This window comes from Gossypium raimondii, chromosome 5 (genome assembly GCF_025698545.1).
Source record: "Gossypium raimondii isolate GPD5lz chromosome 5, ASM2569854v1, whole genome shotgun sequence".
NCBI classification, from domain to species: Eukaryota; Viridiplantae; Streptophyta; class Magnoliopsida; order Malvales; family Malvaceae; genus Gossypium; species Gossypium raimondii.
Window position 1 is genome coordinate 7205745 of NC_068569.1, and position 14480 is coordinate 7220224.

At 33.9% G+C, this 14480-nt stretch overlaps 2 protein-coding genes and 1 long non-coding RNA gene across 5 annotated transcripts; 1 reads left to right on the forward strand and 2 right to left on the reverse strand.

Moving 5' to 3' along the window:
• Positions 1-402: 402 nt before the first annotated feature.
• LOC128041414 (uncharacterized) lies at positions 403-2676 on the reverse strand. 3 transcript variants are annotated; one of them, XR_008196433.1, is made up of 4 exons: positions 2227-2676; positions 1976-2147; positions 1439-1536; positions 403-1236 (listed from the first exon to the last, which is right to left on the reverse strand). It is a non-coding gene; the product is annotated as an uncharacterized LOC128041414 (long non-coding RNA). The 3 variants fall into 3 exon arrangements; XR_008196432.1 differs by having other exon boundaries at positions 1361-1536; XR_008196431.1 differs by having other exon boundaries at positions 1361-2147.
• A 5295-nt stretch (positions 2677-7971) lies between these two features.
• LOC105767424 (serine/threonine-protein kinase PCRK1) lies at positions 7972-10430 on the forward strand. Its single transcript, XM_012586945.2, has 4 exons — positions 7972-8717; positions 8955-9221; positions 9361-9483; positions 9644-10430. Exons 1-4 carry the CDS (start codon positions 8292-8294, stop codon positions 10208-10210), a joined length of 1383 nt encoding a protein of 460 aa, XP_012442399.1. The 5' UTR covers positions 7972-8291; the 3' UTR covers positions 10211-10430.
• A 235-nt stretch (positions 10431-10665) lies between these two features.
• On the reverse strand, positions 10666-14220 carry LOC105767422 (probable serine/threonine-protein kinase PBL9). Its single transcript, XM_012586942.2, has 7 exons — positions 13742-14220; positions 13416-13475; positions 12521-12846; positions 12119-12254; positions 11897-12039; positions 11654-11777; positions 10666-11538 (listed from the first exon to the last, which is right to left on the reverse strand). Exons 1-7 carry the CDS (start codon positions 13941-13943, stop codon positions 11102-11104), a joined length of 1428 nt encoding a protein of 475 aa, XP_012442396.1. The 5' UTR covers positions 13944-14220; the 3' UTR covers positions 10666-11101.
• Positions 14221-14480: the final 260 nt, after the last annotated feature.

The following is a 14480-nucleotide window of genomic DNA, read 5'->3' on the forward strand; positions in this document are numbered from 1 at the left end:
TCCTGTTAGTTTCTAAAAGCAAATAGAGCATCTTGCTTTTTGTCATTCAATTATTTAACAATAAGCATATTACTTTCTCATTCTTATTAGATTAAGGGAAATTAATTTATCAAATTATAAGTCTTCCTTTTCATGTACAACATCTGAAATTTTACAAACTTAAATTATAATTTATTTATTAAAATAATTTGAGTTTGAATTATAATTAAAAAAATATCAAATTTTATTGGAATCTACATCTATCCGTTAAATAAAAGCCAAAATTTTGGAAAGATATATTTTTGGACTTACTAGAGCAAAAAATAAAAAAAATTCCCTTATTTCATTCAAGTACAAAGGAAAGTTACAAGGAACATTAAATTTTATTCTTTCAAGCAAAGAAACCTTGCCCAGTAATTCCATAGTTCATATTTGGAGGTCACATCAGTCAAGTGTCCAATGCATTTGCAAATCTTGGTAGAACCAAAGCTCGAGGAAATGGGGTGTGGGCCTATTATATATATGCCCTAATGGGGTTGGTTTATAAAATGTTCTAAAACTTTTACAATATATAAAATATGTTGGGTAAAATAATTTATAGGATAAAATATATGAAGGGCAGACAAATAGCAAAATACACCCTTCTTCTTCTTGTTGGTTTTGAGAGGAAAAGATCATTGGATTCTCTCGTCTTTTGAACCTAGAAATAAGGCAAAGGCTTTGGGTTCTTTTTTCTTCTAAATCTTGGTTTAAGCTTTATTTATGTGGGCTCCCTTTGGTTAAAAATTACTTTCACATTAATAATTCCTTTAATTATTTGTGCTGTGATAATGAGATGGTAACATGGTTTAATAAAGATAAGAACCTTGCAATTCATTTTTCATCTTACACATTGGTTTACAATGCCTAAATTATTATGTTTTAAAAGAATTTTATATTTAATCTATCATTTTTAGCAATTTTAAGTTACATCATTTTATCCATTTCTTTTCTTCAATGACATGTAAAGTTCTAATCATTGGGCCTAGAAATTGCCTCTCGATCTGAGTTTTCTTTCAAAACTTTTTTCTTATTATTATCTAAAATGTTTCATTTATGCAGATAATGTTATCCTTCTAACATAAAATTTGTTCAGTAAATTCAACGTTGCCTTGCTTGAAATCCCATAGTTCAGGTACCATGAACCTTCTACTTGGTATGTACTCAATTCATCTCTGAAACGGCGCTGGTGAGTTGTGACAGCAGCCGATATTCTTTCTGTAAGGTTAAAGGCAGATGTTTAAACGAAGAGGAGCAAAACAAACTTGAAAGTTAAATAACAAGATAATACTAGCGTAAGTGGTACAATGAGAGAGACAATGTTGAATGTAGTTGATCTCACCCTTTCTTTGTTTTTACACCTTGAACAAAAGTGAGGAGTGGGTATTTGGAATTGTTTTGCCAGCAAAACATAAAATACCTTGAAATTTCCATCATTGTCTGTGAATGAACATTGCTCTGCTGCCTTCAGACTGTTTTGTCTTGGCTGCAATTTGGAAGGTCCACCAATAGAAGCAGCTGTGTGGGTGACAAAATCTTTCAAACTCTGAAACAAACTCCAAATACAACATACATGTATGCTATGTTCAGATTCCATGCATGACCAAGAATCATGTTTATGCGCTCCAAATGAAAATTCACGGACATATGCATTTTCTAAACCTCCTATCTCACTCAATTATCCACAACTATTTAAGCAATTCATGCAAGTAGTTTTCTGTGCGTGTACATGTATATCAGTGTTACTTTAACCTCATGCACCCCTGGCCCTGCATGGTTCTTTCTTTCAGTAACTGATGGGATATATTTCCTTCTAGCTTGAAGATGAACTACGATAAGTGACCCAAAGTTTTATGCATGCTACATTAACAAGGCAAGACCAAAAAAATAGTAATATATCCTAAGAAAAGGAAGAATGTAACATATACTTAAAAGTGATTAAAACCATTCGGGCAACCTTTAATTCTTCATTAATTTTGCCTTCCTTATACTTGTTCCTTGTTCATCCCATCCCCTTTCATATGCTGCATTAATTGCTTCAAATTGGCCTTTCATTTTGTTGTGTATCTTTTGCTCCAGCACTTGTTTAGCATCAAGTCAAGCTCAATGATTTGAGTGTGAGATTCTCTCTGACATAGGAAGTAAATAAAAACGTGGATCCACTTTCTTAATTAGTACTACTGATGAATATGAGGATAGAAAATAAACCTTATGCTAGCTCTTGTGTCAATCTTAAGATGCTTTAATTTCCTCCAAGGTTGCCCCTCTCATATTCTTCGTAGGAAAGATGGCAAAATCAAAATAATGTAAAATGATAGAGCGACCTTGGAGCTAAAGAATGACATATTATACATATACCCATCAACTTTCCATGCTAAAGCATTCTTGTCTCGGCCTCAGATTGTAGCATAATTGGTGTATTTATTATGAAAAAAAAAGAGACGCTGTTGTTAATGCAACTACCATATCAACTACAAATAATGCAGGGCAGAAGGAGATCTTAGTGGCAGAAAAGCAAGCAAGCTCCAGAATGGGAAATTGGGTGCTGGCAAGACAAGAAAGAAGGCAGGGCCTGGTTTCTGTCATTATAAGAGAAATGGAAATGGTGGCCCAATAAACCAAGTCTAAATGAAGAAATTATGAGCCCAACTAGGGGCCTAGATTATAAGATTTTGAAAATGATACAGATCCCCCTAAGTTGAATCCCCCATAATTATAAGGGATAAGGAGTGGGCTTATATTACACACCTCAAGCCGCTCCTTTCTAATGATGTTCTTCTTTCCTTTGCGTGAAGTTACCGGCTAACTGATTCACCATATATTCAAACATGATTTAGCTTCATCAAATCACTACCTTTCATCCACATAAAACTCACATTTACAAATCACGCAACTTTTTTATTAAAATAAATGTAAAATTAAAATGTTTCCAACAATTGATTGAGCTCCCACTTTAGGTGAAATTGAATTATTATAAATGTCCCTTGCAACTATTATTAGTATATTCATGTCTCACACTTTTTCTTATGCTTTATTTTCACAAGTATTATTATTAATTAATAACATTTTGTTATGAAATAAATAATAAAGAGATCAAAAGAATTAGAATTAGGAGAGTAAAAGAGAACGTAATTTTTATTGATCCGTAAGGATGTTACTTCAAAATCTATATTTATAGATATAAAATTATAAATAAAATAAAATTTACTTTTAATGACTATTACGATTCTAAAATACATCAAATTTATCTTGATTTTAATTCTCAATTGAAAAAAAAGCAATTTGCATGATAAAATTTAATGTTGGACAAAAACTTGTTAAAATTAAGTAAATTATTATTTACAAGACTTATCTAAAACTCGATTTAAATAAAAGGGCTTTGCTTGTTTAAAAAGCAAAAATAATTGTTTGCTTAAACTGCGGTCCCATCGTTCCTCACATCAACATAATTCTTGCTTGCGGAATTCGTTTTTCACATTACAATCATTTCCAATTAAATGTCCTACTTAATTATTTTAAGTAAATTAATTATTTTAAGCTTAAGAAATTTATATGAGATGGCACCGTATAGTTTACTGTCCGTCATCTATAAAATATTGTTATATGGATCGCGTGTTGAGTTATTTGTTCAAATCTAAAGGTTCATTTGATATTTTTGAGAGTTTTGATAAAATTATTAAACCTCTTAAAACATGAAGCCTTTTTAAAATATAGACCAAGATCTAGTTTGAGCATTTAAGGTCCAGGTTTGGCCCGTTCAACCCGTTTTTAAGTTAGTAATGTTTTATGTTATGTTATTTTTATATATTATATAAATTATAACACACGAAAATTAAATCTGTTGTAGTATATAATACTAGTATTATGATGTAAATATTAAAAATTGTTAAAGGTGATTATATATAAAATTTTAATAAATAGAAAATATTAAAAATAATATAAATATATATTTAAAATTTTTAAAAATAATTTGGATGGACTTAAAATAAGTTTGGATTAGTTATTGACAAATATTGACGGGCTTAAATAAATATAAAATGTGTTAATACCGAACTAAATCCTTCATAATTGCATAATATTAATTATATAGTACCGATTAAGGTTTTTATTTGATATATTATTTGTGTATGAATCTCTTATATCATGTAATAGTTTTAGGGCCATTTTGGATAGGCATTTACCTCTAATAATTTTTTTATCTTACGCTATAATAATTAATTTCACTAACACCGCTATTTTTTCACTAATATCTCTTTGAATATATATATGCATTAAATAAAATCTGTCTACTTGTGATAATTAAAAAAATCATAGAAATCAAATTAGGGCAGCGAAAGTGGTTGAATGCAATTGCCAAAATAGTCATAGACATTTACTTTAGTGACAAAGAACCCATGTAATTTGTTCAAAGAGAGGACAAAACAAAGCCATGTTTTCACATTAGCTATGTTCGGGTCTGACTCCTTCAATTTACTGTACAAATATTAAAATATTTTAGTCATATTCATTCAATTTATGAATAGTTTTTTTTTTTACTAATAAATTAAAAGCTTACACAATTTATTAATGAATGCATTATTTGTTTTATCTTCATAATTCTGAAAATAAAACCTACATAATTTAATCCAAGCTTTCCATGTTCTACGCTTAACTTCTTCTTCTTCTTGGTTGTTGTTGTTGAATATTTGTATTTGCTAAAAAATTTGAAGTGTTGAAGTATAAATTTGGGTGAAAATGACGTAAAAAAGTAACCGTTTGATCATCAAGAAGCTACAAGGACAAAAAAGTCTGTTAACACACAAATCTTCAATTTTTCCTTTCTTTCCTTTTTTAACACGGTATAGTATAGGGACATGAGTTTAAAACGCTACTTTCAACTGCCTTTAGTGGCGGTATTCATAAACCCTCATAATTTCTTTTGGTCTTCCTACTATTAGTGGTCGGGGTAAATTGGAATTTCCATCGAGTTCACTTTAAAGTTTAGAAAGGAAAAAGAAAAATGAAAAGGAATTTTTTCTCATAAGCGAGAAGAGAAAGTTATTTGTATAGATATTTATTTTTTATTATTAATGTTTGTATTAATAGTAGCTTCGAGAAATATTATTCTTTATAGGAGTATTTTTTGAAAATAATTATCATTGGAAACAACACTATCTTGAGAACGCTTCAGAGCTAATCTTGAAAGGTTGGTAGGATTTGTAGATTGTCTCACTTTTGAAATATTTTAAGAGAACATAATTTAGAGACTTAGGTAGGGATATTGTTAAGTTCGATTATTTGGAATACAACTGATTCTTCTTTTACCTCTTTATTGAACAAACAGCGTGTTTGCACTTAAAAAAGAAAGACCATTTTTGCCAAAATGTTTTATGTGAGTGTAACATTGTGTAACTATCAGCATACCTAGCATCTTTGTAACTTACCTTCCATTGTCCACATTTAAGTCATCTCTCCTACTTCCATTATCCACTATTTTTGCACATATTTTCTTATGGTAACTTCTTTCTAAAGTTTATTAATAGAGAATTTAACATTTAATTTAAAATTTTTTCGATGGTTTGGCAAACTCAAGTACGATAAAATTTATCTTTGTAACTCTCTTGATATTATTTCTATAACTATTGTGTTTGTCACTTTCTTTCATTGTTTTTTGCTTTCTTCACCTTTTCTAAAATCTATTCCGATTTTTTTTTCACCATCTCTTGTTTCACTTATTCACTATATTATAACACCTTTCCACCCTAACAAAACAACCCTTTACGCAATTAACTTAGCACATTTCTTAATGGGTTTTGGTGGGGTGATATGGACAACGAACACAATAAAACTCATTGGTTGAGTTGACTCAAATTAACAAGGAAACAAAGTGGAGGTATGGGATTTAAAGACTTTTAAGACTTCAATAGGACATTTCTAGAGTTTTTCTAAAAAGTGACCTAAAAGTTTTTATTAATTACAAAAATGATCTATTTTCAAAATCATGTACGCAAATGATTCGTTTTGAATAGTGAATCTTGGTGCTGTTATTGTCATTGGTAGCACCACCCTTCATAATAGGTCAATCATTGGTTGGTTTTAAAAAAAATTATATTTTTTGGGTGTCGTTGTCATTGATGGTATTGAATTGAAGTGTGATTATATAAAACGTTTAGGGACCTGATGAAGCAATTACCCTTTTAAATTGGATGAAAAATGGATGGCCCCACTTGCGACACCCCGATTAACCTTTTAAAATTTTGATTTATTTGCATGTTAGGTCTGTCTCCTTTCAAATTAAATTTAAATAGTCCTTAAAAATTTAAGAAAAACAAAAATTCAAATTACCCAAATATATCATTAAATTTGAACAATTATTTTATATAGTTTTTTAAGTTTATTGTTTTTAAAAAATAAAAAAATGAGAAAAATTTATTTTTGTTTTTCTTATATTTTTTAAGGGCTATTTAAATTTAATTTCAAAAGGGAACAGACCTGACATGCAAATAAACCAAAAGTTTAAATGGATTTAATTGGGTGCGTCAGCATTTGTGGCACCACCCTTTTTTACATCTAATCTAAAAAAGATAATTACTTCATCAGGTCCCTAAACGTTTTATATAATTACACTTCAGTTTGGTGTTATCAATGGCAACAATGGTATTAGAATTTACTATTCAAAATGAATCATTTAGGTACATAATTTTGAAAGTGAGTCATTTTTATAATTTATAAAAACTTTTGAGCCAATTTTAAAAAAGTGGAGAGTCAGAAAAACTTGGATGCCCCTAGGGCAAGTCTAATGAAAGGAATCTATTTTAAGGGCTTGGAATAGTATCAAAGAGGGGATTTCGCTTATTAAATGGGTTCTCGATGGAATGCTAGAAATGGAAACCTAATCTCAATTTGGGTGGATAAAATATAAATGGCTCCCATCTCTCCCTTGAATCATGATGTTCATTTGGTTAAAACATTTATTTGACAATGACGAGAGGGGATACTGCTATGAAACTCTCTCTTAAATTCCCTCAAGATTCAAGCTATTAAACAAATCCTAATTAGACCCTTTTTTGTTATTATTAAATTCAAGAGAATTTTAGTGGGAATTAGGGGATAATGGTTCAATTCCATCAATTTTTTGGATTTTTTGAACATATATTGTAATTCCATTCAGCTCAACTTAATTTCGATTTTTCATATTAATTTTTATTTTAAAAATTTAGATTTATTTTAATAAATTGATTTTTATTTTATAACTTTTAAATAATATTTGACAATATAATTTTTTCATTAATAGTTCTAAAATAATATCTAAAAACCTTTTCAATTACTTTCATTATTTTAAATATAAAATTTAACTAATTTTTGAATAATTATAATTTTTAAACTTATGTTTCATAAATCTTCAAACCATCTCCAATCAGATTGATTTTGGATTTTTTGAAGTATCCAAATAGTTAAAAGAATAGTTGAGCTAACAATTTTTTTTAAAAAATTAGAATAATTAGGGTGAGCAAAACTCAATTTGATTTTAAAATTGAAAAAAATTCAAATATTGAGTTAATCGAATCGAGTTATTTAAATTATTTATTCCAGTCAACTCGAATAAGTAATTTGAGTTTCGAGTCCAAATCGAGTTGAATTTTACAATTTGAATAATTAATTGGTGTAAATACCTTTTAGTCCCTATCAAGTTTAAAATGAGCAAATTGATCACTCTCAACAAAAATTATAAAAAATAAAATAATTTTCAAAATTCAAAGTAAATTTTAAAATTCAAAATATTTATAAAAATTTCAAAATTTATATTTTAAAAAAATTATAAATATTTCAAAAAAATTCTAAAAATATATAAAGAAAGTTATAAAAGAATTTTAGAAATAATACTTTTGAGACTTAAATACCCACTGCTAAAAATAATACGAAGGATAGATAAGTCAAACTCCAAAAACAACACTATAAATCCCAAACAAACTCCTTTAGGACTTTCAAGTAACGAAAGCTTCAATGGACAATGGGACCGTTCCCTCTCGTACTGTCTGATTCTTACAGCTCTCTGCATCTCCTGGTCTCATCCCCACACTCTGCCATCGCCCTCGTGATCTCTTCCACTTTGGTTTCTTATTAATTCATGCCTAAACAACAACATCCTTAACTTCCCGAAGAAGAAGACAAACCCAACCCAAAAGATTCAAACTTCCATACTATCTGCTCATCAACTCCCGCCCCTCCCATTTCACCCCATAAAATTTCTCTTCTTGCTCTTTCGTTTTCCAAACTCTACATCTCTTATAGTTATGAAGTGTTTTCATTTCACTAACGGGGAGAGGCGAGACGGGGGAGACGATGGCGGCGGCGGCGGTGCCGTTTCTAGGGTGTCGTCGAAGGTAACGTGGACGAGGTCATTTAGCGTGGCGTCAAGCAGCGTCGGCACGAGTCGTTCTGAGTTCGACTCCGAGTCGACCAGGGACTTGGCCTCTGACTTCTCGGCTGTGGGTGGTTTCTACGAGTTTCTGACTCAGCGTCGAGCTAACGATCTGCGGGTGTTCTCATTCGCCGAGCTGAAATCAGCTACCCGCGGGTTCAGTAGAGCTCTTTTGATCGGTGAAGGTGGGTTTGGGTGCGTTTTCAGAGGTGTCGTTAAGGTTCCTGATGAAGCAAACGACGGTCGTGATTCAAAGCTAGATGTCGCCATCAAACAACTAAATCGTCACGGTTTCCAGGCATAGTTCCATTCCTCTCCATTTCACATATTATTATCTGGTTGAAATGTACAACTTTTTGGTGTGTTCAAATTAATTGCAAAACAAAGTGTATAATCCGTTATTATGAGATGCTTAATCTTGCTTATGAACTGCATAACAATGTAGTTGTACAAATTAAGTACGTCTAATCATTAAAATTTGTTATTATCAGATTATGAATCATAGTTTTATTTGTTCTGCTTTGCTAGTATTCAGGGGCAGAAAGAATGGATCAATGAAGTGAGATTTCTAGGTGTAGTTAAGCACCCGAATCTTGTAAAATTAGTGGGATACTGTGCAGAGGATGATGAGAGAGGGATTCAGAGACTTTTAGTCTATGAACTTATGCGTAACAAAAGCTTGGAAGATCATCTCTTAGCTCGTATGCATGCACCATTGCCTTTGCCATGGTTGATAAGATTGAAAATTGCTCAAGATGCTGCCCGGGGCTTGGCTTACCTGCATGAAGAAATGGATTTCCAGGTATACTGTTTTAAGGACAAGCAAATTCATTTTCTTTCATATATTGTTTAATTCATTGGTTTTGACAATATGCCTGTTTTTGCTATAATTTTGCTTTTATCATATTCTTAATTTGCGTTTCCCTTCATGATTTCTGCAGCTAATATTTCGAGATTTTAAGACATCGAATATTCTACTGGACGAGGACTTTAACGCGAAGCTCTCAGACTTTGGGTTGGCTAGACAAGGACCTTTGGAAGGATTTGGCCATGTTTCTACATCAGTAAGTTATTCCCTTTGTCTATAAATCCGTAATACTCTTTTTCGATGTCATGATAACGTTTTAGTTGTTTATGCGCCAGAACTATCATGCTGAGATGCCTTTTTAGGTTGGATCGATTGATTTTAATTGTTTCTTTTGCTGTTTTGGGCATGTTTATAAGGTTGTTGGCACGGTTGGTTATGCTGCCCCTGAGTATGTGCAAACTGGTAGGCTAACCGCTAAGAGTGATGTTTGGAGCTTCGGGGTGGTTCTATATGAGCTCATCACCGGAAGGCGAGCACTAGAAAGAAATCTACCTCGAAGTGAGCAGAAACTCCTGGAATGGGTGAAACCTTATATATCCGATTCAAAGAAATTTCACCTTATCATAGACCCTCGCCTTGAAGGACAGTATTGCATAAAATCTGCTCAGAAGCTAGCATCGTTGGCCAACAAATGTCTAATGAAAAACCCCAAGTCCCGTCCTAAAATGAGCGAAGTGGTTGAGATGCTAGGCAACATCATTAGTGGGACATCGACTAAAGATGAAGGTATCTCTCAATCAATGAGTGAAAGTGATGATGCAAAGGAAGAAACCAGAGTGGAGGTTGGGGCCGAGTCTACCAAGCAAGGGCACAGTTATCTGAAGAAGGTTCTGGATATCAGAGAAATAATGAGCTTAAGAAACAGATCAATTGGGAAGTTAGATTGGAGAAATTGGACACCTGGACTGGTGAGGACTTGGTAAACGAGGAGCTTGCAGCTTGCAACCGAGAAAGAAATAGATAAGCCCTTTCATACTGTTGAATGAATGCATTCCCATAGTCAAATACATAGTACCGATTAGTCAATCGATTACGTTTTCTTAGCAATAGACTTTTCGAAATTTTTGCATCACGGCACAACAGTATGTATATTACACCTATATTTTGCTCCAACTGATGTCTAATCCAACAAATTACCTAAAACGGCTAAAAGTCTTAACTCACAAGCAAATCGAAAGCAATACTTTTAATTAAATTGAACTTTTCCCAACGACTCCTGTTTAATTTTAACACAAATTCCTGTTTAAGTTTAGACCAAGTTTATATAGTCGTCATCTGGAATGACCTTTCTTCTTTTCTTACTTTTTTTTCATGGCCTACTTTTGAGGCCTTTGAGTGAACTTTTTTCCATTTCATAAAAGGAATCAGAAGCCAATGATTTCCAGTCAAAACATTGCATACTCTGCTATTCAAATGCTCTCTTTATCATTCTCAGAGAGCCACAATTAACACATCAATACACCGAGATTTGACAGATTCGTCCGGAAAAAAGATATATACATATATATAACTATAATTATAACTCACTAAACCTGGTTGTGGTCATACAAAAGCAATCACACCCTTTTTCTAAGTTGGCTCATAATTGTTACAAACAACACTTGATCATCTCTAAAGATCTACAGCATTGCACACATTCCCTTTGTTATGGGTTAGAACTTGCGATTTTGTCAGATTGGTTTTCATTACATTAGCTAAAACGACTACTGTACAGTCACGGAGGCTGACAAAAGAAATGGATAGCTGAGCTGTGAAGATCCACCTGAATATACCTCAAAAGAAAGCAGCTTTCATGGTGCGAACTTATGCTATTATCAGGCATAAAGAGGGGAAGCAGATGGCCGAGGGTATGCAGCAGTGCTCCTTCCATTGCTAGTATCACCGGTACTTCGCCTGCGTATCCGGGGTTTGCTGCTAATGTTGTTTGGATTGCTTCCACATTCACCAGAATCCTGGAGCTGCTCCAATGCTGTTACGACCTCTTTCATTCTCGGTCTGAATTTGGCTTCAGCAGACAAGCATCGTAAAGCAAGGGTTGCGGCCTTGAAGGCTGCTTCCATTGAATATTGGCCTTCAAGACGGTTATCTAGGACACGGAATATTTTGCATTTGTTGGCCAGGTATGGTTTGGCCCATTCCACCAGGTTGTGTTCTCCGGACGGTCGATTCTTGTCAACTGCTCTACGCCCAGATAACATCTCCAGCAGCACAACTCCAAAACTATAGACATCACTCCTAGCAGTCAAATGACCTACGGTTGGAGCAAAAGTAATGAATAAGTACTAGAAGCACTGAACGTCTACCAAATCCAACAAAGACCAGTAGGCAAACTAAATAGAGCACTTCTAAGTGATATCAGTAAGTACCTGTGGCTAAATACTCAGGAGCAGCATATCCATAGGTCCCCATGACCCTGGTAGAAACATGGCTCTTATCACCTGTTGGCCCATCTTTGGCCAGCCCGAAATCAGAAAGCTTTGCATTGTAGTTCTGCGGTGACATCAGAGTAGGAGGTTCTCAAAGAAGTCGATGATGGACAGTTTTTGAGAAAATCATCAAATGAAACAATGGAAGGAGCACATAGAATGTTGGCCTAACAAGTCACGTACCGAATCAAGCAAGACGTTGGAAGTCTTGAAGTCTCGATAGATCACTTTCGTTTCAGCACTGTGAAGAAAGGCTAGCCCCTTTGCTGCACCAAGAGCAACCTTCACCCGAAGGCTCCATGAAAGAGGCTGGAAATACGTACCTCCTGGTACAGATAATTAAATGTTATGATAAAAAGAAGAACCATCCAATTTCAGCAGAAAAATGGCAGAGAAAGAACTTACTTCTGAATAAATGATTCTCCAAGCTGCCACGAGGCATGAATTCATACACCAAAAGACGGTGTTCATCCTCTAAGCAATATCCAATTAATTTCACAATATGAGGATGATAAAGCTGTCCCAGATAATTCACCTCTGCCTATAAGGATCGAAAAAAAAGGAGTAAATCTCTGCAGTAATGCACTTTGATTACAAAGCATCATTTTAAAACTTTTTAACCATTAGAAAGGCCAAAATGATGAAAATAAATCAATAAGCTCCCAGATAAACATCTTAAAGCAAGCAAGTGAATCTAAAATGTCCGAGGAAACTGCAAAACATTAGCCGTCACCGTAACTATAACCTGAACCTTAAGCTTAAGACTTCCTCTAATCTGAAAAAACAATGAGGTGAGCGTTGACTCACCAACCACTCCCTATGACCTTGGAACCCTTCCTGGTTAAGCCTTTTCACAGCAATAACCGTCCCAGTTCCAGGCTTGGCAGCAGCTAATGAATTCTCATCGATCCAAGCCTTAAACACCGAGCCAAAACCGCCTTCCCCGAGCACACTGTCAGGACGAAAATTCCTAGTGGCCATTTTGAGATCGGCGAAACTGAAACACTTCAAATTGGGGGACTGTAAGATCTCACCCTCACTCCGGGGAGTCAAAGGTGCTGAAAATGATGAAGCTTTGCTGCTTGTACTACTCGTATCTTTCCCATCACTGCTAACATACTTCGAACTCAGCCCTGTTCGAAGATGTAATGCAGGCATTAGTTAATCCAGACAAATCTAATTTTTGAAGTAGAATTCCCTCCCTCCTGTCAAACTCATTCTTCTAATATTTCAAAGCAAACAAAAATGTTAACCAAAATAAAATAAACCAGGATAGAATTTAACTATAGCATCCTATGCTCATAAATGGCAAATTTTACTTTTCTGTCTAGAAAACTAAAGAATATAGTTTCTAAGGCGGATTAATCATATATTAACAACAATCCACGATGGTGGCACTCTCAGTCTCAGGGTCCCAAAGCAAGCCAGACAAAGAGAAAATGTGTGTTTGGTTGCCAAGAAAACTATCAGAAGAAATTTTTTACTGGAACCGAGACTTTCTAGATTGCAGCTTAGAAGTTCAAACCATCCGACAAAACCAGATCCAGCCACCACCCAGAACCCCAAAAGAGGAAACAACATAAAAGGAATGCCAAAAAAAGTTGGAAAGGAAAACATCAAAGTACTTAAGTAAGCCAATTTAAAGTCCAAAGCAAGTAAAAATAAGAGAATGGGGCAAGGATGTTTTAGAAACTCAAACTACCTGTGTTGCTTGGACTCTCATTAATTCTGGCACTTAAGCAAATCCCCATCAGATCAAGTCCTGGAAATAAAAACCACACTCTTCAACTCTTCTTCTGTAGATCTCAAAACACATAAAAATTTGAATTTTTGGGTTATAAGAAACCAGAATTCAACGATGAAATGAAGCAGATCTACGTTTAATAACCAAAACTTATCCCTGCTATCAAACAAAGCACCCCAAAACAATCACTTTTCATTACAACATCAAGTTGTCATACTGTTTAAAAAAATGAACAAGAAGATAAAACATAAGCTAAGCCACCCAAAAAAGATGAAAAGGCACACCTTTTTCTGTGTAAACCAACCCAACCCAACACAGAAGCAGATTAAAGCAAGAAGGGCTTTCGGAGGAAGCGGATTGTCGAAGTTGGAGTGAAAGCTTGAATATTTTTCTTGGATAGTAATAATGGGAACTAGGCAAGTAGAGAGTGAACAATGAACATGATGATTGGTTGCAAGTTTTTGAGGAAGGTGGGAAGAATTGCATTAATGGCGGGCTGGTCCCTCCTTTTTATGCGTAGACTATTATAGTAGTATATATCTATCTGTAAAGCTTGTATATAGAGTCAAGGCAGAAAAGAGAAGATAAGCCTTTCACAGCACTCCCGTCATTTGTCAGCCGTTGGATCGTTGCTATGATAGTGGCTTTAGCTTCTCTCCCAGAGCTTTCATTCACCAGATGTCTTCTTCTTCTATCCATGTAGCTTTCAACGTACTGACCGTGTGTCCTCAACATAAACTATTCAAAAAAAATGAAACCCTGTTTTCTCATTTTCTTTATTTAATGGATAATATAATCGGATTGGACATTGGATGGGCAATTTTGAAATATCCTACATTCTTCGACTTGCTTGTTTTGGCTATATTGATCTTTAGATCGTCTTTTGCCCCCACTGGAAGGATTTTTTCTTGTTCGCATCTATTTAATTACACAGGGCATAACCAACCATTAAACTAAAGTTAAGACCTGGACGCATGACTATATATATATATATTTAGAAATATAATTTTAATATAACAAGGC